The 23,957-nt window shown below is 42.3% G+C and overlaps 1 protein-coding gene across 4 annotated transcripts in view; it reads left to right on the forward strand.

The window, feature by feature from the left end:
* MYO16 (myosin XVI) overlaps window positions 1-23,957 on the forward strand; it is a 593,786-nt gene that overhangs the window by 106,615 nt on the left and 463,214 nt on the right. For 3 of the 4 annotated variants that reach the window (XM_073887418.1, XM_073887419.1, XM_073887421.1), the window contains exon 1: window positions 11,122-11,506. The exons of the other annotated variant lie outside the window; for it this stretch is intronic. In XM_073887418.1, coding sequence (XP_073743519.1) covers window positions 11,479-11,506 — 28 coding nt within the window. In that variant the 5' untranslated portion in view covers window positions 11,122-11,478. Of the gene's footprint in view, window positions 1-11,121; window positions 11,507-23,957 lie in introns of those variants that run through there. 4 annotated transcript variants of the gene reach the window in all.

Consider the following 23,957-nt stretch of genomic DNA (forward strand, 5'->3'; position numbering starts at 1 on the left):
CGTCTCACTTCCTTCTTTCCGTTTTTTGCATATGAATTTTAAAAAATCCAGAAAAGCATATAGTTTAGTTTCCTCTGTCTGAGAGCTAGTGAGGGGTAGGGGCTTCATTTGTGCCATGGTTGTTCCTGTGGACCTGGCACCCTGCCTGGTAGTAGAGATCCCATAAAAATGCTTACTCAGGCATAAATTAAAGGCGAGCTGAATGGAGACCAGAGCCCATGTTTACGGCACCCCATGTTCTCTCCAGCACCAGCCCAGGCCCTGTGCACGGCAGAAGCGCTGTAAATATTTGGCAAATTGACAAATGATGGTTTTATAGGGATTGAAGGTCAAAACATTTTGAACAGCTCCTATATGTACTTTTTTATTCTATTGTGGGCATGACTTAGACTTTTCATCTGCAAAGAATACGTTGTTGCATTTCCCCAAACCAACCCTTCATTCTCTACTCCTGCACCCCACCGAGGACTTTACCAAATGCACAAGCGCCTCGGAACCGGGGGGCCGGTCTTCCCTCCTGTCTCTTGTGCTGCATCTCACCTTCCGTCCTGGCAATCTCAGAGTCATTGCTTCCTGAGAATTTATCCATGTTCTTTCCCCACTGCCGTGGCTCTATTTCAAGGCCTCATTATGTCTGCTTTGGACTTTTATAAGAGCTTCTACTTTACTTCCCTACTGCCCACCTTGCCTCCCTGTGATCTGTCCTTCGCAGAGTCTCACAATTTAACTCATTTGTTTAAAATCTGCTAACCACTCTCCCTCAACTTCAAGAAAGATCTTAATTGGGTCAGGGACCCCTTTGAAAAGATGAAATAAAGCTGGCTGAGATGATGAAGGTCTTTGTGCCATGTGCAGCCTCCTTAGTGATGTGCTCCTGTCTGTCTCTTCAAGTTCAACTCCAACCACGTCTTCATCCTCCGTGCAGCTGTCCCCGAAATCCATTTGGCCTATAGCAGTCTTAACACACTGTGCCTTTGCTTGGTGCCCTCTCCTGGAAACAAGTCTTTTCTGACCTCTCGTGAGCACTCTTCTTCCTGAAGGACACAGAGCGCTGTGCATCCATGATGCCCTGTTTATAGTTTACCTTTGCATTGAGCATATTACATTATAACTGCCAGTTTACCGTGCCGGGAAATTATTCTAAGGGCTGTGACTCTTCTGTGTTTGTAAGGATGCATCTGCATAATCTATGTAGCCTGTCAGTTAGTGGTTGTTGAAACAATAAATGTAAGATGAACTACCTTTGTTTTATACCCCTTGGAAATCTTTCTTTTGCTCTACTTCTTGTTGCTGTGTTTGGAACTGTGTTCCTTTTTGTGACACTTAAACATTTTTTTAGATATAATGTGGATACAGTAAAGTGCACCAATCTTACAGCTCAATAAAGCCTTATGTATCTTTATATCTCTCTATATTTATATTTATGTCAAAAGATGCCCGATCAAAATAAGAAACATTTCTATCGTTCTGGAAAGTTTGCTTTTGCTCCTTTCCCGATGATACTCCACTTTTTAAACTTCTGTCATCATAAATTAGTTTTACCTACTTTTAAACTTCATGTAAATGAAGAGTTATATATTCGACACCCTCAAAATACCCCGTCAGGTTCATGTGAGACTTTGATTTTGGTGGTATTTCTTCGCACCCATCACATTACGTCCTACCTTAACCCACTTAATTAACACCTCCATATTGGGGTCTAGAGATGTGTGTCAACATCCTCTGTGCTCTGAAAATAATCCTATAATATTAACAGCCTACATATGATTGCTAGCAGTTATAATATATTAAATTGAAAGAAGAGTCTATTAAAGGTGTTATAGCTTAACTACTTCATGAGAATCTCAAATTCCATTCCCCTCTACCTTTTAAATCCTACTTATAAAAATGTATCCTTTTTCCTTCTAGTAAGTCCTACTTCTTATCTGTACATCTTTTTCTTAACTCTTTTTGTATGTATGGTTGAGTGACACTGCACGTCGCAGCGCTGCCAAGATGGATATTCTGAGGTCTAAGAGTAAACATCATTGTAGTAACATCATATTAGCATTTTGAGAGAAATGCCACATAGGACATAACTAATCCATAATAGGATGCAGAATCAGAAAGCATGGCAGCAATAAATAACCGTAGCTCATCTAAGCGAAGAATGAAGGGGTGGGGGACAGAGAAGGAGCCACGACTCACACCCCTTAGGTCCTCCATTGCTTATCTTCTACCTCATTTTACCCGCCTTCTTCCTTTCTGCGCCTTTTCCTCTCTATAGGTCTTTTCTATGTGCACCTTCCCTCTCTCTCTTCTCCCTCTGTGTGTCCGTAATATATAGGGTTGAGTTAATCAGACAAAAGAGGTTGGGGGTGAGAAAGGCAGTAAAGAATGTTCCAGACAGAAGGAAAAGTGTGTACTTAGGGTTGAGGGTCACTGGTGTGCTCTAGAATCTAAAAGAAAGGCTTGATCTCCAAGCTGGACGTGGCAGGCAGTGAGTAAGGGTGTGGTATATGCTGTGCCCTCCGCGTTTTGGTGAGCCAGCATGTGCTTTCATTGTCGTGTGACTTCGGACGTCTTGTTTCGTCTTTGTGACTCAGTTTTCTCCTCTGTTAAAAACAAAGATGGTAGTACCTACGCTGGAGGTCTGTTGGGAGGATTAGATGAGTTGGTACATACATGGTGATTAGAATAGCGCCTGACCCGTGATAAGCACCGGTCAGTTGTTTGCTATACCAAATCAAGCCTTCAGAAAAATTTGAAGTCACTTCCTAAGAGCATTCAGTGAGAAGCTGATTCATAATTTACTTATTCTGTACAACTGGTCTGGGTATTTATTCTGGAAGTGCTAAAGGGAATGACATTCCTTGTATTTATGTTTTTGACTACCCGAGTTTCAGGACGGGGTTCTGATATTTGAGACCCGAGCCACACTGAGGGCAAGGAAGGAGGGCTAAAACACGGGAGGAGGGTGAACACAAGTGCCTTTTTCCCGCGTCCCAGACTCTCGGCTGAAGCCTGCTCCGTGAGTGGAACTTGTGGCGTTTGGGCTTCTAGAGAAGAGAGGTTTGTAGGATTGGTGATGTGAGGTATGTGAAAATGGCATGTTAGGTCAGCTCAAGTCTGCCCTTCTGAAGACGGGGGAAAGGGCTGGATGGCAGGTCGGAAAAGTGGGCCTTGTAAAGAAGAAGGCAGATGCAGGGAGGAGATTTTGACGTAGGTGGTGGAGGGACTTGGAGTTTGGTCGGAGAAGGATGTGCCGTCTGTTCTCCCCACTTACATCTGCCTCTGCTCCAGCCTCCAGCCCCTCTGCCTTGCGTTCCCTGCCCATGGTCACAACCCTCCTGTTGTCTTCTGCTGCCCTCACTCCCTGCAGTCGGAGTGATGCTCACGAATCGCACCGCTAATCACCCCCTCCAGCATTCCAGTGTCCCCTGTCTCTTTATGTTTCACGAGAAGGAATAGAATCACCCCCCCCACTTGTCCCCACCGTGACCTCTGATGACTCCTCGAGGCTCACCTCTCACCTGGCTGTCCCATCAACTTCTCCTTTAGTCGTGCCCAGCCGTTTTTTATCTGGAACACCCCCCATGTCACCTCCTCCGCCCGCCTTCTTTACCAGATTTTTTCCGCTCATGCTCAGCTGTCTGCTTAGGTACCCCTTCTTCAGGAATATGCTCCAGACCCTGAAGCCTTGGTGAGCTTCTTCATAAGACTGTGCATTCAGGACACTGCCCAGAATCTTTCAATAATCCTTCCTTCCTGGTCCCTCATCTTTGCAGAGCTTCGTAGGGCAGGGTCTAGGTCCGATGTGTAACTGTCACATGCACCGTGCATCCACATATTTCCAGGACTGATGGAATTCTCTGAAGTTGAGCTATGTGTTTAGTGCTTGGCTCATAACAAGTGCAGAGTAAGTGTTTACTGAGATTGGGTTTTACTAGTCATGGATGCCTGCAAGGCTGTACCAAAGGGCAGTGATGTGTTCAGGACAAATCACATAATAAATATTTTCACTAATATAAAGATCGCACTAGGTCAGTAAAACATCAGGGGTGTACAAATCGTTTTGAAAACAATGGCTGGGAGTACGCTTGTCAGGTGCCTAGCCTATGCGTGAGAATTCGGTGTAGCTCGTATCATTATCTCCTTTTTTCATCTGAGGAATTGGAAGCCCAAAGAAGTAGTCTGACCTTTAAGGAGTGACAGAGGCAGGATTCATATCTAAGCATGTTCACTGATGTGAAAGGGGGGGCCCCCCACTGGAGGAGCCTTGGTGATGGACAGGACGTGCTATCCTCTTAGGGCTTCATTAGCCTTCTCGGTGCATGCAGAGCTTACCTCTATCTATAGCTTCACTCCGAGAAGTTCCTCCAGTTATCCCTGTGACAGAAAACGGGGGTGCGCACAGGGAGAGAGGGAGGGAGGGAGAGGAAGAATATGTACACAGATCTTCTCCAGAGAAGACAAGAAAGTCTCCAGCTACATCCCCCTGAAATATAATAACGTCTAATATTATAATAATATATTATAAGCAAATAAGCCTGGGGGAGATGACTTCCCCAATCTCCCCGGAGCTCTACAGTACCTTTAGCTTCTAAGGCATGTTTGTATCCTTAGGCATTGTAGTCCTTAAACCAAGGTGTCTGGTGCTCTTTGCTCTCATGGCCCACACTGTAGGCATGTGAGGATCGTTATGGAGAGCTGCCCCCAACAATGAATGCTATTGTAACTTCCCCCAAAAGTTTTAGCCTTTAAGTTTGCGAAATAATTGGATGCCATTTATGAGTTTGGGAATTTCACTGTACATTTTTTTCCAAATCACTTTAATATGCTGTTAAATTTTCTCCCTCAAATATAGAGATCATGCTTTATCTTTCGTAGCCCAAAGTGGAATCTGCAACCAGGGGGTTCATTTATTAATTTATTTTATTTTGGGGGGAATTCATTTAGAGAAAAGAAGTCATCAGTGTTTAAACTTGCCTCCTTATCTTCCTATGATCCATTGTAAATTCACAGGGAATGTTGAAAAGGCAAATAAACTAAGCCTACTTGTGCCTCCATGCTCCCATGAAGGAGGGTGTGTCTTTCACTACGTCTCTCTGCTCTGCTCCTCTCAAGTCTAATAAATTATGTTTTCCCAAGTACTCAGTAATCCTGAATTTAATAAACTATTACTGCAGATGTTCTATGTCATGACCAGAAGATGCTTTGTAGCAATTCTAATTCTTGGGTTCTTCATTTGGCGACCCTGGACTGTTCATTGGTGTTTTGGACTTTGTAGGAAACAAGCAAAAGTAGTAGGTCTATAGCTAAAATAACTAATTATTTAAGTATGAAGGGACTGCCCAGGTGATGTAATTAAAGAAAAATACAGAGCATTGTGTTGCCAGGTGCTGGACTGACTGGTACGTAGAAAAGTGAATAGAGGGTCACTTAAGGCTAGGACTAATTTAGGCCAAGATATGTTGAGAAGAGTTTATAGGTTAAATGGGCTCAAATGGATGCAGAGAAATTGAGTAAGTATCTTAGTGTGTGTGTGGGTATGGAGAAGATTCAAATGAAGAAACTTTTGTTTTTTAAAGATTTTATTTATTTGTCAGAGAGAGAGAGAGAGGAAGTGGGCATGCGCGCATGAGTGGGGAAAGGACGGGGGAGACAGAGAATCCCAAGCAGACTCCCCGATGAGCGTGGAGCCCAATGTGGAGCTCATCTCACAACCCTGAGATCGTGACCTGAGCCGAAACCAAGAATCGGATGCTTAACCAACTGAGCCTCCCAGGCACTCTGAGCTTTTTTTTTTTTTTTTTTTAAAGGAATGCATATCAGTTGGGGACCCAGGAAGGAGAGGTTCCAAATTTAATCCCCTCCAAATTCTTTTCTTCTTTTTCAGGAAAATTGAGATGATCTTTAACATCATCAAAATACTTCACTGATACTGTTTCTTTAGTGACAATTGTGTATAGATCTGCCCACCTAGTTGAGCTTTGTTAGTCAGGCCATCACTAATCTCTACAGTTGCCTTCCTCATCATTGAAAGTCCGTTTGTATGGGGCGCCCGGGTGGCTCAAGTCAGTTAAGCGTCTTCCTTTGGCATAGGTCATGATCTCTGGGTGCTAGGATAGAGCCCCGTGTCGGGCTCCCTGCTCAGCGGGGAATCTGCTTCTCCCTCTGCCCCTCCACCCCCCGGTCATGCTCTCTGTCTCTCTCAAATAAATAAATAATCTTTAAAAAAGAAAAAAGTCCTTTTGTTTGGCCCCCACTTACAGAAGCCATGTACCCCCACAAATGGGTTGAAGAACAAGGCAGAGAATACTTACTCATTTGCTTACACGTACCCGTGTATTCACACACACATGCACACAAACCTAGGTGCAGCACAGTCCATGTCTCATTTACAGTTAAGATATGCAAACCCGTGTTCATTGTCAAATTTTGGTGAGTTGGAGCAGTATCTGAAAGTGGGCAAGTCCTTCTGGATAGTTGTAACCAGTGCGCTGGAGAGATTTCCAAGTGGTGTTAACATTCAGGTGGATACATTTGCAAAAGTTTACAAATTTCCTTTCCTTGATAGCTACTTTAATTGCTTCATATTAGAAATCAAAGCATTTCATTTTGATTAGGGAGAAAAAAATCACAAAGGGAATGTGGGTAACCAGATGCCTTTATGGAACAACTAGAGCATCACATATAGCGTGTGTGTGTGTGTGTGTGTGTATGTGCGCGTGCGCACGTGCATATATATCCATATCAATGCACGTATATGCATATGTTATAGTACTCTATATTGCATTACATAAAGAGCATCTTCATTCCATTTGTGGAGCAATTTTAAAATTGCATTTTTTTTTTTACTTTACATTGCTATTCTATGAAAATGTTAGTGCTGAGGCTGATGAGCATTTTCTAGCCCTTGTATTACATGCTCACAGTTAGGCACTAAACAGTGCTCCGCTGGGTTAGCATCCTCAGTGCTCTGCTGCCACAGAAAGGGTGGTCCGTGTTAACCTCTCCTTTCTTTCCAGCTGTGCAGATCTATATTGTAAATTCCTTCCTCTGTTGCCCCACGATTGCCTACATCTAAGTTAGATGGCCGCTGGTGCTGGAAGGAGATCTGTGTGACTGTTTGAAGGTGGGGAGGCCTGAATCTGATAGCCAATGATGTAATAGACTGGCTGAAATCAAGATCAGTCTCAACAAGTGGCAGATGATGGAAAGGGAGCTGGTTAGGGAGGTAGGGGTCTGATCGGTCAGGCAAGGCAGGCTTGATTCTGGTCCTGAGGCATCTGTGGAATGACCAGTGAGGCTGATTTTCTAGCAAGTACTAAGGTTGGTGAAGCCTCTTTCTTCTTGACAACTCACATCTTTTCTTCTCTGCAGTCTTCCGAAAAGGGCCCCTTAAGTCGTAGAGGGCCTCAGCTGACTAAACCAGAGTGTTATTCCCGGGAGACAAGATGGTAGCTCCGTCTACCCGGAAGCATTCAGTAATTGTGGCAGATTATACTATAAATTTAATTCCCAGCCATTTGGGGGGATTAAGTGTGGATCAAAACCTATGTGTGATTTTCTTTCATCAAAGTCAGTATTTATAAGCCCAGCCCATTCCCAGAGCAGAGGCAAAGAGGCCTTCTTCATAGAGCTTGAATTTGAATTATAAACACATTGTGCATGTGATTTATAGCCTCACTTGGAATTTTTATAGTGATCTACTGTGTATATGAACCCTACTGAAACTAGGGGTGTTTGTAAACTTGAATTTTAATTCCATCATTTAATAAAGTATGAAAAAACTGCAGAACTATTAGATTTAGAAATTATCTATGAAAAGACTGGCCTAATAGATCCGTCCAAAAAGAGGTCTAAGGAGAGTGGTATTTCACCTATGAGCTTTCACTGGAAAACTGGTTTTGAAGCTGTGTATCACACACCCCCCACTTAAAAAAATATTTAATAATAAGCAAGTGCATAATTTTAAAGTGCTTGTCTGGCACTAGAATCATTCCAGTTCATATTTTTTTTTTTTTTTGCCAGGAAATCATTTGAAAAAAATCTGGTGTATAAGGATACTAACATTTGAAATCATGTGTTTTTATCAGAAATAGTTTGAATAGTGAGCAGCTGCTTGGTGTATAAAAGAAAGAAAGGAGTTTCTTTATTGTTCAAAATTGGTTTTGAAATGTTATGTGTGACGTTCAAAGACAGCAGTTGGTCATTGTAGTAATCCTGAAAGATAATAAAATAATAAAATACTTGTGCTTTCTGAGCATGCAAGTTTTGTTGTAGTGAAAAATAACTTCTTTTAATGCATGATTGCATTTTTTAAAGATTTATTTATTTGAGTGAGGGAGAGAGAGAGTGTGAGCATGAGCAGAAGGGCCAGAGGGAGAGGGAGAGAGAATCCCAAGGCAGTTCCACGCTGAGCACAGAGCCCGATGTGGGGCTTGATCTCACAAGTCTGAGATAACGATCTGAGCCAAAACCAAAAGTCAGACATCCAACTGACTGTGTCACCCAGGCAAGCTTGCATGATTACATTTCGTCTTGATGATCATAATCTGTAAGACAGATAGGTTACTAAGAATACAGCTAATCCAATCTAAGTCTTTCCTAACTACTACCATCACCAGTTCTGATGTTATATTTACTATATCAGATTCACAGAATCCTGAAATGATCAATCTGATCTCTTAACACTGAGTTGAATTTCTTAGGGGTGGGCAGAGATCAAGAAATTTTAACCCCTTGTAAATTACTATCATTTTTCTACTTTATAAAGGGAGTAAAGTTAATGGGGCCAAAATTATTTTCCCTCTGTATTAATGCCTGCATAAATTTTTTGTTTGATAATGAAGAAAAACATAAAGCTGTACGTCTTTGTGGTCAAACGTAGTTTTACTAGTGTTTTGAGCACAAGTATGTGGTTTCTGGAGGAAAAAAAGATGAGAGAACTTTTTAATCTGGGAGAATTATATGTATGTATATACATGCATAAAAGCACACCTTAAGTATTATAATAAAGGTAGAATACATCTCTTAGGATAGCAGTCTTCAAGTCTAAAGTGGATTGGACATTGCTCCTTGAGGTTGCTTCAGAGATGTACATTTCCCATCTTGTAGTTTCTCGCCTGCTACCCTACGCTGGCTTGCGTGACTATCAGTATTTCTCCAGACGACAAGCACTTTGAGGGGAAGGGCGATGTCAGTCTTCCCATGGGTCTCAGTGTACGATGACTTGCCAAATATCTGTGGAATAAATGAGCCAGAGAATAATAAACGTATTTGGTAATGAGCCCCCGAAGTATGGGGAGAGGTGTTACTGCTCACAGGGACTTTGTTCAGAGTTCTTAAGTTGGGGGGGGGGGGAGGTGAGTTAGTTAATAACAGACTGTTTGGGGCCCAGATCAGTAACATATTGTCTTTGCCAGGGGCACACCATGCTTTATCTGAGTCGCATACGTTAATTTTTTCCCTTCAAATGGTAAATGGTGTCATAGAGCTCAGTTGAGTATTATGTGGAGGCATGCAATTTGCAGAAAACTAAAAAATTTGAGTATTTAAGGGAGGTATGTAGACAACATCCCTTTGTGTTAAAAGAGGAGGGCATAGGGATATCTATGGCTATGGGTAGATGGATAGCACCTTCCCCAGAGAGACACTGGACAACATTCACATAAACTCATAATTACTGTATGTGTATACGAAGACTTGTCAAGAGGTGAGAGAGCCTTGCTCTCTGTCGGATAACAGACATACATAGTTGTCTCTTCCAGTCTCATTAGGAAACAGTTGACACATAAACAAATCTTAAGTAGTCGACTGTATATTCCTTGTATATAAAGGCAATTTTTATTCCTGAAAAGCCCTTAAAATGGTGACTTGTGTAACACAGACTTTCAACAATTAATTGTGGAATGAATGAGTTAATGAAGAATATGTATTACTGATAACAGCTGAAACTCCTCATTCTGATTCTTGGGAAAACAAGTGAAGGTATGCATTGCAGTCATTCAGCATAGAGCGAACTGTTTTTTCCGTGTTAAACTGATGACAGCCTTTCAGGGCAGACCAAGAGCATGAACTAGAATTTGGGATAGGCGTTTTCCTGACCTTCAGAACAAGGGTTAGGAATTGTACTTCCCGTATGTAGGTGAGGGAACTGAGGCTCTAGGAGGTAAAATGACTTGTTCAAGTTGAAATTCCGGTAAATGGTAGAATCTGGATTTGAACTCAGACCATTCTGACCAAACCTTGAACTTGTTCTTCTACATCTTACTACTAAAATGATTAGAATGATTTCTCATTGAAAACTTAAGTCATGACCCTTTGTTGCATAGGTTTGAATTTTATAATCTCTCTGCTTAATAAAGGTGCTGCTCTTCAAGTTTTGCTCAGTAAGGGAATCCAGACGTAGGCTTCTACCACAGAAGGATGTACATGTTTGATATATTGTTTATATTTGTCTTTCCTATGTCCCAAAATCTAAAACACAGATTCTAGACTGTGTCAACTCACTGGCAGAGATCATCATAAAAAAGCATCAGTTTGCAAAAACAATTAATTTGCGTTTGTAAGTGACTTAAACACGACATTTTCCTTTGGCTCACATGGCTATTGCATGAAGGGCGTGATATTTATTTTTATAGCAATAGATTGCAATAGACCATAGATTTCTTTCTTTCCGATTCCAATGCAGTCAGACTTATTTCATCCGGTTGTACAGTGAAATCCATTGCAGTCTGCAGAGGTAGCAGACTCCTAAATTTGTAAAGCTATGCAAACCAGAAGCTTTCTGGGGATAATTTAAGTTTCACATTCTGCAGAGAAAACCAAAAAGATGGGTTGTGCCATGTAATGTAATTTCTTCGTTACTAGAGGCGGATCAAATGACCTCTCATTCTAAGAGGTGGTATTTTGAGGTCCTGCTCTCCGTTTTCTGTTCACACACAGCAACTGGTGGCAACTAAAAATAATCAGCTCTGCCACCGGCTAAGAATCTGGTCACATTTGGCTTGTGGACAGCGTGCACAAATAAGATTGAGGATCCCTCGTTCGGTTTCTTCCCTCCAGCCCACTCATCAGCTAGTTTGCTGCCATTTGAAAGCTGTTGAAAAGCCATTAACGGGCAGGACCGGGAGAGCCGCAGTGCAGCACACCTCTATGTGGGCAGAATGTGGCTGCATGTGAACACCAATTAGAGCGGACTATTCCCGGGACTGTGGCACCAGGAGCCCTGTCAGTCAGCCGACCTACAATAGCACGTGCAGCAGCGGTAGCTCCGAATCCGCCGCGAGGCTTAGCTGAACTCCAGCTGCTGAATGAGAATGAGTTTGAAGCTTTTTGCACGATCATGGAACAGAGCCTCGGTTCAATAATGCATCCTGAGGTAAACTGTTACCTGAGTCAGGGCTCTAAATAATGCATTTCCTGTGGACTACAGTTGTAGCAGAAGAGAATGCTGGAACCTGTAGCAGGATTGCTGTCTGAGATGGAAAGATGTCTCACTATCATTTTATCAAGTGCTGTAAGTAAGCTGGATATTTTGCTCATACGGTTGTCTTCTTGAAATAGGATATGCAGATACCAAAATTCAGGCGGGTCTTCTACGTCCAGATGAGTGATATAGGATGGTGACTTTGAAAGATGTTTTACATGCTTAAATGTGTTTCCTCTTAATTTCAGGTGCTGAAATTATTCCAGTGTGATCCAAATGTTGATAGTGTAGAAATCTTTAAAAGTTGACCTTTGTAAGAAAAAAAAAATACATACACGCAGTAATTAAAAAAAAATAGCAATCGGTAAAAAGGAATGTGAGAAGGACATTCCTGGGTATCAGCATACATTAATACAGTGCTTGCATAAAAACTTAGCTTATGAATGTATGGCTGAGACCATTTAGTTACTGTTTTACTCTCAAGTTTGACTGCTTCTGCCTGCCTCCAGTGCTCAACTTGTAAGCTTGATCTTTCCGATTGTCCTTGACTGTAAACTTTTGCCCTTGCATCATTCACCTTGAAGTGTTCAGGGACTCGAGTGGCATCTGTACCAGATGCTCTACACTGATACTGGCATGGTGAAAAATAGTTTGTCACTGGCTTTCTGATGAGTCCAGAAAGGCTTTCTTCAATGCCTGATTTTTTAACAATTTTCCGAGCTAGATAAAAGCTGCCTCTGAACCTTCTCCGGATGGTAATCATGAAGAAGGAGACATATTTATAGCAAAAAAGGCTTGCTAGATATACATGTGGCACTTCTGAAAACTTCTGTACATGTATGTCATTGTCTTAAAGTGACAGATGATAGTAGTAGAAAATGCTTTCCCCTAAGGATGAGGGTTTTGTTGGCCAAGGGCATGACAATGTTCCATTTAAAGTAACATTGTGAAGGGAACACGTCTAAATGCATCTTGAGTTTTGCACTAAAGGAGAGTGAAAAATAATGATAATTGAGAAAGAGAAAATCTTTACCTTTCTTTTGTCTTTTGTGGGGGTTGTAATATAGGAGTGAAATATCTATGATGAATGAAAATGAAAATGCCTTACTTACTCTTCACCATACCCAGAAGAGGCATGCACTGGGCTTGCTGGACAATTTTAATTCAAAAGGAATTCATTGATCAGTTTGTAAGCTGGAAAATTAACTCTTTAACAAAAACTGGGTGTGTACAGCATATTTAGGAATTATGAAAATAGGGGTTTTTTTTTGTTTGTTTTGTTCTGATCCCTGAAATCTTGGGGTTATTATCTTGGTGAAATGTCTGCAGGAGAGCACTCTTGGCAGGCTTTCGTGTTGCCCCTCCTGTTTGACTGCACTAGCAGAATGTCATTATTTCTCCTTCCTGTGACTCTGCAGAGGAGGTTCCCGAAGCCCTCTGCACCATTTCTGTAAGGAACCTGGGTGCTCATTAGGCAGAGTGAACATACCTGCTGGAAGGCAGCTGCAGAGCCTGGGCAAAATCACAGAGGGACAGAGTGACAGGACTCAGGGAGGTTCAGGGAGCAGTTGGTCACCAAATAGAGCATGAGGCTTCCCTTTGCTGCCTTATATTCATTTTGTTCCAGCTGAATGATCTGACTTTAGAATTTTGGGAAATTAAAAGAAGTGATGATGTCTGGTCCAGTGGAAGCATTTGAGTCAATGCTTGCAGTCTGGATGAAATATAAAATTAGTGAATAGTGAAATGTTTCAAATACCTGGAAAAAAAATGTTCCTGATGGATTTATCCAAGTAATTACATAGTACTTATGAAAAATCCGACTATGTTCTACGCTCGGTGTTTGGTAGCTTCTATAAAATGGAAAAGAAGCATGGAAATGTCAAAAACTGTCTTCTGTGGTGGAAGGGTACAACATGCTAAAGGAGTTCAGAAATTATATCTCACTGTGTGCCACCAGTCAAGGGACATGTCATAGTCGAGCTGGATCTGGAAGGACGAAGAGAGTCCAGAAGGAAAAGTGGGGGCATGTACAGCATCAGAGGGTTTGTTGATAAGGATCATAATCCACTGCTTAATTGTTGTTCTCGATGCATCAGTTGTTTCCATACTGTGTTCCCTTGTCCCTCATATTGGGGTGATCTGTTGGCAAGGCTCGTGGACCCGTATTCTTCACACTCTTTCTTCCTTGCTTGAGCGTCCACATGCCTGTCTTCTCATCCTGGCCCCGACTCATGCCCACACCCTGTCCACTTCCCAGCTGGGCAGCAAGGCAGGAAGTGTTCCAATTCCAGAGCAGGACCAAGAGCTTCTGAAAACCGGCAATAGCAGAATCCCATGGCATCCTAGGAGGGGAACCTGAGGGCTGGATTTGGGGAGACCAGTAAAGAATGCTTACAAGGAACTTCCAATATCACCTAGGGAAATACTCGTTACTTAATGTTAAAGCATGTATATACTGAAAGGTCTAAACTCAGATTCTAGCCAGTGGTTGTCTCTGGCTTATGGAATAATCACTGTAGCATATAGAATTCTGTTGGTTATCCTTTTTTTTTTTTAAAGATTTTATTTACTTATCTGACAGAGAGAGACACAGCGAGAGAGGGAACACGAGCAGGGGGAGCGGGAGAGGGAGAAGCAGGCTCCCCGCGGAGCAGGGAGCCCGATGCGGGGCTCGGTCCCAGGACCCTGGGATCATGACCTGAGCCGAAGGCAGACGCCTAACGACTGAGCCACCCAGGCGCCTCTCTGTTATCCTTATAATTAATATAATATAAATAATTATATTATTAATTATAATTAATTATTCATATATAGATATGTGTCCATATATTAATTATGACTAACTTCAGAATATAATTATATAATTATATAATTAATTATAATTATGGGATCATCTGTTACTTTTCTAAATTCACCTATATTTTCTAAATTGCCCATAGTGGGCATGTTTTCCTTTGACAGAAAAGCAAACTTGAGGGCGTAAGAGAGAATATACAGAGAAAGAAAGAAATGGCTGAGACCCACATCTCCACCCACATTCCTTTCTGACTCCATGGGCTCTGGCCTAATTCTGCCTGTTCCATATATCTTATATAGAAAAGGTAAAAACCTGGAGTCTAAAAATGTCTCGTGGAAGCAAGATGTAGCAGGAAAGTCGAGGGACGCCACAGCAAAAAGTGCTGAGGTTTCCTGCACTGTGTTTCTGTGGCCAAGAGGTATCTTTGGACGGGTGTGATGCTGTCCAAGTCGTGCCTGGTGAGGTGGCGGGGAGGGAGGCTGGCGGATGCCTCAGCTGAGGTGCAAGAGGAACAGGAGGGAGGAACGGGCCCACAGTGTTTTAGGGCCTTGTAAAACCATGGAGCTATACTTCCGGCTTGCCGCTAACGATGGGCAGAAGCATGAGGTCTGCCCTGTTAAATCCCCTTTGGTGCCTCAGGAATCAGACCTCTGCCTGGCCTCTATCTCTGCCAGTTTACTTCTTTAAGTATATGGGGTCGGACAGCACTGTTTGCAGGAGGAGGTGAGTTAAAGTCATTTAAAATGAGTAGACTCCATACCTATTAGTTCATTCACAGCAACCAAGGATGAGTTACACCATCAAGGCTGCTATTTTGCATACTAAAAAACTTCCCGGTACCAAGGTCACCTTATTTTTCCTCTCGTCACGGGTTTTCATAAATGCTACTTCCACTAACATGCCTTCCCTGATCTTTCACTGATTGTGCATGCCGTTCACGAGTTAGAGCCCTGTGAGATGCTGCGAGCTCACCGAAATGTCAGCCCGATGGTCCCAGGATCACCTCCCCCGCTCCTTGGCCCGCCCGCTGCCCAGATCAGGCCTGTGGTCCTTCACTGAAGCCTCGCACTCCCTTGCCCTGATCTCCGCCTTGCACTCAAGCAAGAGATGCTGAAGCCAGCTTCAACCCGACTGTCCATCCTGTCTGTCCTTACACCAGAATAGCTGGATGATCACTGAAGGCAAGGCTGGAGCCGAAGCAGACTCGTTTCATTTCAGTTTCAGACAGCAACACTCTCCCTCGCTCATGCCGTGTTTCCCCAGGAGGCATGGCTGCTCACACCCAGAGAATCCTTACATTTCCCATCCCGAGAGGATGGAAGCCATCAGATGGAAATAGTACATCTTCCTACCGTTCAATCTGCAAAGGCGCTGGTGTGTGAATTTCTCTTTGTCCGCTCTCTTCTGTGATGGTGAATTGTTCCTCCTCGTGTCCAAAGCCAGTGTGCTCTGAACTCTGTCCCCTCTCACCTCCCTCCTTCAGGTACCCCTGCTCTCCGTCACCCTCAGTCTCTTCTACACTGAACCATGTCTGCTAGCATTCGTACCTGGTCCAACATGCCCATCTTCAGATAAGCAAAGAGTTGCCCTTGACCTTATGTTCCTTTCTGGCCACCACCCTATTTCTGTGTTTTCATCGTCACTCTTGGAAAAATTGCCTGTACACATGATCTCTGACCCTTGTCCCCCTTTATGCTCTACAAATTATTCCACTGACCACTGGACGGAATCCACCTTAGTTAAACCATCTTTATGTGGCAAAATCCAGTGGACACTAGTCTTTCCTCATGCTAGTTAATTTCTCACTGGACTTCTACCTCTTCTTTTACGATTCTTGGGATTGTTCTCTTTTTCACTGGCAACTCTTCCTTTGCTTCCTTGCTGGCTTTCCTCAGTAAAGGTTGGCCCTGACACCTTGCAGAGTCCCTGGTTGACCCCATCCATTCCTGTGGCTTTAACCCTCACCTGTGTTCTCCCGGATTTGTACCTTTAACTCTGACATCTCCTTTTCCCAGGGGCAACTTTTCTGGTCAGTAAACATGTGTCTTCTAAGTATTCTTGTTTTGATTGCTAAGTAATATCCCATAGCGTTTATTAGATCATTTATTCATTAATAAACTTCCCTTTTTGATAGGCATTAAAACATTATATTTTAGCATTTTGGCTTCTGTTACTAAAGTATTGACTCACAAAGGCAGTGTTGTTGAATCAAATGGCATGTGTAATTTTAAGTGTGGTAGAAAATGCCAGATTTTTTTCCGCTAGGCGGTGGCGCTTCAGATTCCCACCATCGGCCGAGAACGCCCATCCCTGCGTCTTCATCAGCCTGGGGCGCTGTCCTTCTGATGTTGTCAGTGCCTTGGCTGAAATACAGTTTCTCACAAAGGTCTAATTTTATTCTACTAATAAATAAGGAGATTCTCTCATTTCTTATGGGCTCCATCTCTTCATACCTGTTCTCATTTTTATTTTGGGCTGTTTCTTCTTTTTCTTATCAATTTTGTGTAATCTTTTATATTAAGAAATATCAATATTTCCCGGAATCTGTGCTGAAGATAGCTCTCCTATTTTTTCTCTTTTCTTTTTGTTTTGGGTATTCGTTGGCATCTAAGTTTCTTAATGATTTATGGAAACAAGGTTTCATGGATTTTGGCTTTATTTATTTTTTTATTATAGCTTTGGGTTGTCTGTTTCCAAACTAAATGGTTAGTCTTCGTCTTATTTAAGCTTTTATTAATTTCTCGTCCTTGTAAAATTAAGTGTATGATGCTGTGTTCTTGACTGAAGACCTCTTCCTTCCGTCTACCCCGCCTTCGTTTTCCACGTGCACCGTGACTGCTGAGTTATAATTTCATATTTGTCACCTTTTAATTCCAAAATGTACTTGCATCTATTTCTCGTTTCTGTTCAGCTACACCGATTTGTTTGCCTTGCTCACAACCATACTGTTTTAGTTACTGCGGCTTTATAGTAACTTTAATAAATGACAAGGCAAGTCCCTTCTGATTTTTAAAATATTTTTATTAGATATTCTCAAATATTTATGTTTTCATTCAATACTAAATTGTTCAACTAGTCTTAAAGGAAAAAAAATTCTCAACTGGGTTTAAAATAAATTCACCTTGCAGTTTAAATTTCATAATATTAGAATAAGATATGTAGCTCGATAGTACATGTATTTCTACTAAATCGCACACTGTTCCAATCTGATAGTTATCTGAAAACAGTACAGTGATAATTATAGGAATATTTTATGTTTATAAGAATAATTTAATATCTTATGAGGAGTTTCATTGAATATTATTAAAATAAAAGAAAAATAAATAAAACGTTCATACCAAGGATAAATCTAGGACTCATAAATCTAACACAATTAAGAAACAGATAGAAATCATTAAATGTGCCGCTAAGGATAAATAAATCTTTAATGTTGGACATTTATTTCTATGCACAACTCCAAATCTAACCTATATCTTTCTCTATAAAAATATATCTTTTATGTATATTTATACATGTATCTTTAATATCTATATTGGTTTTCCTGTGGTATCTATTGTGAAGAAACAATTGAAGAGTATGTATAAAATGATAAATGTTTATTACAGTATATGTCTGATATTCAACATTTGACTGCACTGTTCATACATTTCATGTTTATACGGACTCTTAGGAATGTCATGGTTCCTTATGTCCCAGTGGTCCATCCAATGATAGTATTTTTGTGTATCGATGCAGTTTTGTCATTGCATTATTAAAGGCTTGTCATTATAGATGGAGGATTCCACATTCATGGCCTCACTGGACATGTTACTCTAATGTGACACCTTGTCTTTCTGTAGGTTGTTTGGTGAATGAAAGGGGGCTCTTTATGCTTCCCGTGGTTGGCTCACACTTAGTGTCACTTTATGCCATGGTAACTTAACTGAGTTGAATAGATTTTCTTCTATCCCATTTATTCATTTATTCATTCATGTATTTATTAATTAATTCAGTAAATGTAATTGTGTTCCTATTCTTTTCCAAGTACTGGTCTAAGGGCTAAGAATTCAAGGATAATCGGCCAGTTAACATCACTCTCATCTTGAAATCCTGATGACCGTGGTGAGACAAAGTAAACTAGTAAACACACAGATGTAGGTAAGAGTTTTTGGTAGTAGCAGCAACTGATGTGAAGAAAATAAAGAAGTCTAAAGATTTAATAAGTGACCTGGCAGCAGAATGCGGTGAGGGTCAATTCTGAATAGGCTGTGAAGGGTTGACCTCTAAGTGATTGAATGCAGTGAGAGAACCAAGATGTGAATATCTACAGGAAGGGTGTGCCAGGCAGAGTGGAGAGCAAGTGCAAAGGCCCTGAGGCAGGGATGGGCATGTTTCACTTTACTGATTTGGAGAATCTAGGCTCCCAGAAGTTAACTTTTTCTTAACACTTCATTACTACTTCCCAAACTCATAAATAAATACTACTTTTTATTTCAATGCTCTTAGCTGTTCAGGCTAATAGCCTGTAGCTCACTTACCTTTACTTCCAAACTTCTTTAAACAGTTATTTATAGATGGCCCTCAAATACCTTGCTACCCAGGGACTGCATGTTAGCTCCCACTTCATTATTGCATTGAAACTTCAAACTCTGTTTTGTTCCTCATTTACCTCAAAATATTTACCTACTTCGACTCAGTGATCATCTCTAATTTCTTAACGTGCTGCTTTCCTGGAAAAGTGTTTGTGTAACTCGTTGACTTTTTCTGCTCTTCTGGGTTCCTCCCTTGGTCTCTCCACTCACATCAGTGATTTCAGATGTGTCTGTCAGTCACTCATGCTCGACGTGATGCAGTGCACTCAGCTTCTATGTGTAGACAGGGTTCTTTTCTGCAAGAAATCCGCAGTCTAGAGAGGAGCCTGGGAACAGTGAACAAACACCATCAGCACATTTCTGTAAGTGGGTGTTGGCAGGGAGAAGGCAGCTCAGGGCACCTGGGTTCTGCTCTGCGGAAGGTGTGCGAGGAGTGGGCCAGTCTCCTCAAAGTGAGCGAGCAGGTGTCAAAGGATGAGGAGGCATTTACCAATGATGGTTGGGTCAGGGACCTGGGCAGAGGGGAACGCCTGCGTGAAACCCAACATTGTGAGCGCATGGTACATTCAAAGAACCAACCAAAGGAGTTCCACATGGTGGAGGGAGGAGAAATGTGCAATATTTGGACAAGGATGATGCATTTTTATGCATTTTTATGGTATTCATCATAGGATAGAGTTCCATGGAGTAGTTTTTGAAGAGTACAGAATGTGATAGGATTTGCATTTAGAACTGCCGTTCTGGTCTCAAATATTGTGGATGGATTAAAAGAGAGATTGAAAAGGGAAACAGATAAGAAAAAAGGCCAGATGACAGCTTCAGTCAGAGTGGGGGCAACAGAGCTGATGAGGCATGGTCTGATTTGAGCAGTATTTATAGGAAAGAATTAATAGAACTTACCATCTGATAAGCGAAGATGTCTATGCTTTGCCCTCTTTTTCTTTATACATGTCCTGTTAGGGTTATTTCATCTCCAGCATTTTCATGGATCGATTCCAGGAAAATCTCCCTGGTTGTGCTTTCATCAGGCTCTCTCGGCACATGTAGTCAGAACCCAAGCAGACCTCTCTGTCTTATCAGCTCTTCAAACTCGCAACGTCCAAATTCAATCCATGCTCTTCCTTCCTAAATGTGAACCTCGAGATGGCAAAGGCCCTATACACTGTGTAAGCGTGTTTAGACTTTTCCTAAGAGTAGTCAGAATGCATTAAGATCTTTTACCCATTAGAGTGAAGAGCAAAGATTTGTGTTTGTGGGGTCCAGTCTGGAGAACGAGTGGAGGGGAGCAGCAGTGGAGTGGGGGAGGCTGGCGGGGAGGTTCTCGTGGCAATGTGCCCCCAGGTGGAGGGAAGGTTGTCTTGGTGAGTGACATGAGAATGGAGAAGAGTGGATGAATTTGAACAACACTTGAGTACTCAAGGAATCTTAGGTGTAGGACCGATTTAGGAGTTGCGGAGGATGAAAGAAAGGGAAGATTCAAGACTGGCACTTTATGTATTTGCTTGAGTGACTGTGTGTATGGTGTTTCTATTAAGCTTCAGATGTGCACCAGAAAAGGAAAGGCAGGCCAGACCACGTTGGGTCCCGTTATGTCCGAGGAGAGCTGCCCCGTCCGCAGTTGTGTATCCAAGTCTGATATCAGGCAAGAGAGGTCTGTTTAGAGACATGGGGTCTTTACCATACTGGTTTCCTTTAAGCCCTGGTACAGGAGGAAGGAGCCAATGGGGAAATAGACGGCTCAGGTCAGACACTTCACAAAGGAAGGAGAAGATGTTCACAAAGAAAGGAAGAAGTCTTCAGTCAAGAACACGAGCATCATGGTGCCAGGAGGCAGGGTCTGCTGAACAGCCTGGCACTATGCGATGAGATTAGGGCACATGTTTGAGGAGGATCTGCTGGGACAACAGACGCGGAGCAGGGTCGGTAGAGAAGAGGGAGTGGAGTTCCAAGTGCAGTGTCTTGAGCTGTCATTGGAGAGGAGTTGAAGAGCGCTGTGTGCTTCTGTTTCTAAAAGGAAGAGGAGAGAAAGGTCAGTTGGTGGGCAGAGATGTGGTTCTCAACACCGTTTTTCTATTTTTAAGATAAGAAATACTTGAGTTTTTAATTCACGGTGTCTACTTCCTTGTCTTTGGAACCTCAAGCCCATGCTTGCTGTCACTAAAGGCTACGTGTTGGAACTTAAAAAAAAAAAAAAAATCTCTTTGAGCATCACCCAATCACTTGAGAAATTAAAATAATGATAAAACAAGGACAATAATGGTGATGCCACTGAAGATTCAGAGGAGCCTTGACATAAAGGCAACTTTGGTTTTCACCAATTGTCACGAATAAATTCACACCAGTGTCATGTTTTAAGAGCGATCTCATTACATGGGCATGACCCTCTTGTGCCATGCTTTGAAAACTTTTATTCCAACCCACAGCGGAATTATCTTTTCCTTTCTAAGGGGAAAGTATCCTACATGTGCAGAGTCTATTTGAATAATTCTTAAACTGTGTGGTTTTAAATTAGGACACAGCTTCAGAAAACTATGTAGAGGTCATTGTGGACAGTTCAGTAAACACATCATCTCCGCAGATGGTAAGTCGCTAAAAAAGCTGATTGGGAGCTGTTCTCCACTTACAGACAGGATGATACGATGCAGAATGAAGACTATGACGTTGCATGAGTCAGTGGCGTGTTCTAAATACTTCTCCCGTTTTGTTTCATTCCGCATAAAAAGGGCTTTAGCTCAGGAAGTGGTCAAGGGAGGAGTAACAAAAAGGCAGAAAACTTCAGGGTCTTTTGAGTAAGGAAAGATAGAAGAGGCTTGAATTATTTATTATCCAGAGAGGAGTGACAGCAGAGACAGACATAAATGAATGAATAGTTTTGTGGAAATCAATTGGCCATTCTTTTTCATTCAGGCTTTTAGCAGAAAAAGAGGAAGACACTTGTCTCGGTGGCTGAAAACATGTATGGAGTGGATGAAGGATATGCCTCTTGGTGCCTCATATTTTAAGCACATAAAAGCCAGTTCTGTGGAGCATCATTGAGAGGAGAAAACCATTTGAAGTTGAATTGTTTCCTAGATTTCTGGTTCATTATGCTTTATTCGGAACAACTTGACCTATGAGGTTCAGCTCTGGGGACTGACTTAGACCCTTTCCGCTGGGGGCTCAGTGCAGGGCCACACATTGCTTCACCATTTCTATTCTTGTGAGATCCTAGACAAGTCTTTTTTAAAAAAACAAAACAAAACAAAACAAAAAATTCCAGTATAATTAACATACAGTGTTATAGTGACCCTAGTCAAGTGTTAGCCTCTTCCTTTTCTCACCAGTGATCCATAGAGTGTATCACCTGTGGTGGGCCAGTGGAATCGCTGGAAGGTGGGCCCTGCACAGCATGTCGTGACACTCTCTGTCCAGGGGAACTGTGGTCACATGGGGTGGCCGGTGTGGGTGATGGAGACAGTACATGTCGTCCACAGCCACATGTTACTTACGGGCCGGTCCTAAGCTGTTTCAACTACTGTCTAGTTTTTTCATCTAATCTTCAGTGTATCACTTAATTTCTTTAGGGCTTGGTTTCTGATGTCCTCATTTGAAAAGTGTAGCTGATAACATCATCCTTCTTCACTTCACATGTGTCTGTGAAAGTCAGCCAGTTCGTTACCCTTCCCTTCCGTCTTTCCCTCCCTTTACCCACCAGGCGTTCATCCGTCTCTGCAGTCAGCACTGGCTTTGACATAAATCCCCTGCTTATGGTGGGGCCCACCAGTGCCGGATCTGGGCAGGGGCTGAAGGCCCGCAGGCAAAGAAAGATCATGCAACGAAGCTGGTTTGGTGTTAAAACCCAACTTCTGTTAATAATATCGGACACATATTAATGACACAATAATACTTGATAAGTGAAAGTGAATCATCAGTAGTAATTAGTTCACATAATGACAGTCATTAATATTCTTTAATGAAGCCGTCTTTCAAATTCTCTATATTTCCCCTGGTCTCTACCACAGTTTTCGGGGTTGAAAAGGACCTCTAAACCTTGTAAGGTTTAGTACGTACAGTTTTTCTTTGTACCTTTTTAAGGCCCCAGTGTATTTCTCGACATCCAGAGACATGACTGTCACCCACACCTCCTGGCCCCTCTGTCCCCATGAGACCTCCCACAGAGTGGGCAGCACTGTGTTGCTTGCCTGCACGGATTCTGGGGGAAAGGCCCCCACAGCAGTTCCTACCAGCAGTGACTATGGCACACACATGCTGAGCTACAAAAAGACAAGACAGACCTGCGTGGATGGGCCACACGGAGGAGTAGATCGGGAGGCTGGGGCCAAAAGTGCTGTGGAGGCCGACACTCCTGTCTCTCCCTTTATCCTCTGAGCTCCCTTGCGTGCATCCACAGGGATCTGTGCCAAGATGCTTGGGGAGAGTAGAGCTAGTGACTCCAGGTCGCATCGCTCAGACTGAACGAGAAGCCCTTGACAGGGCAGGGAGGTGAGGATTCAAGAGTGGGGCAGGAAGCCCTTCTCCCCAGCGTTCTCAAGGTCAAGCGCTTACTCCCAGCCACGCCGCAGCCCTGCCAGGGGCTCCAGCCGACTGTACGTACAGGTCTACCAGGGCACCATATTTTCCCCGAATCCCGTTTGTGATCCCAAGTCTGCATGAGGAGACAGTGGTGGTGGTTCTGTGAAAGGAAAGAACAAAGTCAGAAAGAATAGGGACTTTTTCTGTTTGTTTTTGGTAGCACATGATTCCTTAATGTATCTGTGTTTTATCATCTGTGCTTACCATAGCGTTTTGTACTCTTGTCTTTCTGTGTTATTCAGTTAATTTTGCACACGTGTCCAAAGATTTCAGAGGCACACAGACAAATCATATAACTCCATTTTATTTTTAGAAGACGTTTTTGTTCATTTCTGATTCCAAACCAGCCATGAAAGTGTTATGTTAAAGGATGATATTAAAAGTAACGGAAATAAAATATACTGTACATTAGGGCAAGTCCTTATTCCTTCCCTTAATTATAGCACTTATAAATTAGCATGAAGATATGATGGGCCATTGTCTTTTTAAATTGTTCTGAGATTGATAGAATCTGTGAAAAAGAGACAATATTGGTAATTTTGATATCACTTAGAAATAACCAAATGCATGCCTTCCAAAATCACTTACAGTTTCTCCC

Source organism: Callorhinus ursinus, unplaced genomic scaffold (genome assembly GCF_003265705.2).
Source record: "Callorhinus ursinus isolate GAN/ISIS: 27379988/994484 unplaced genomic scaffold, GSC_fseal_2.0 scaffold79, whole genome shotgun sequence".
Classification (NCBI taxonomy): Eukaryota; Metazoa; Chordata; class Mammalia; order Carnivora; family Otariidae; genus Callorhinus; species Callorhinus ursinus.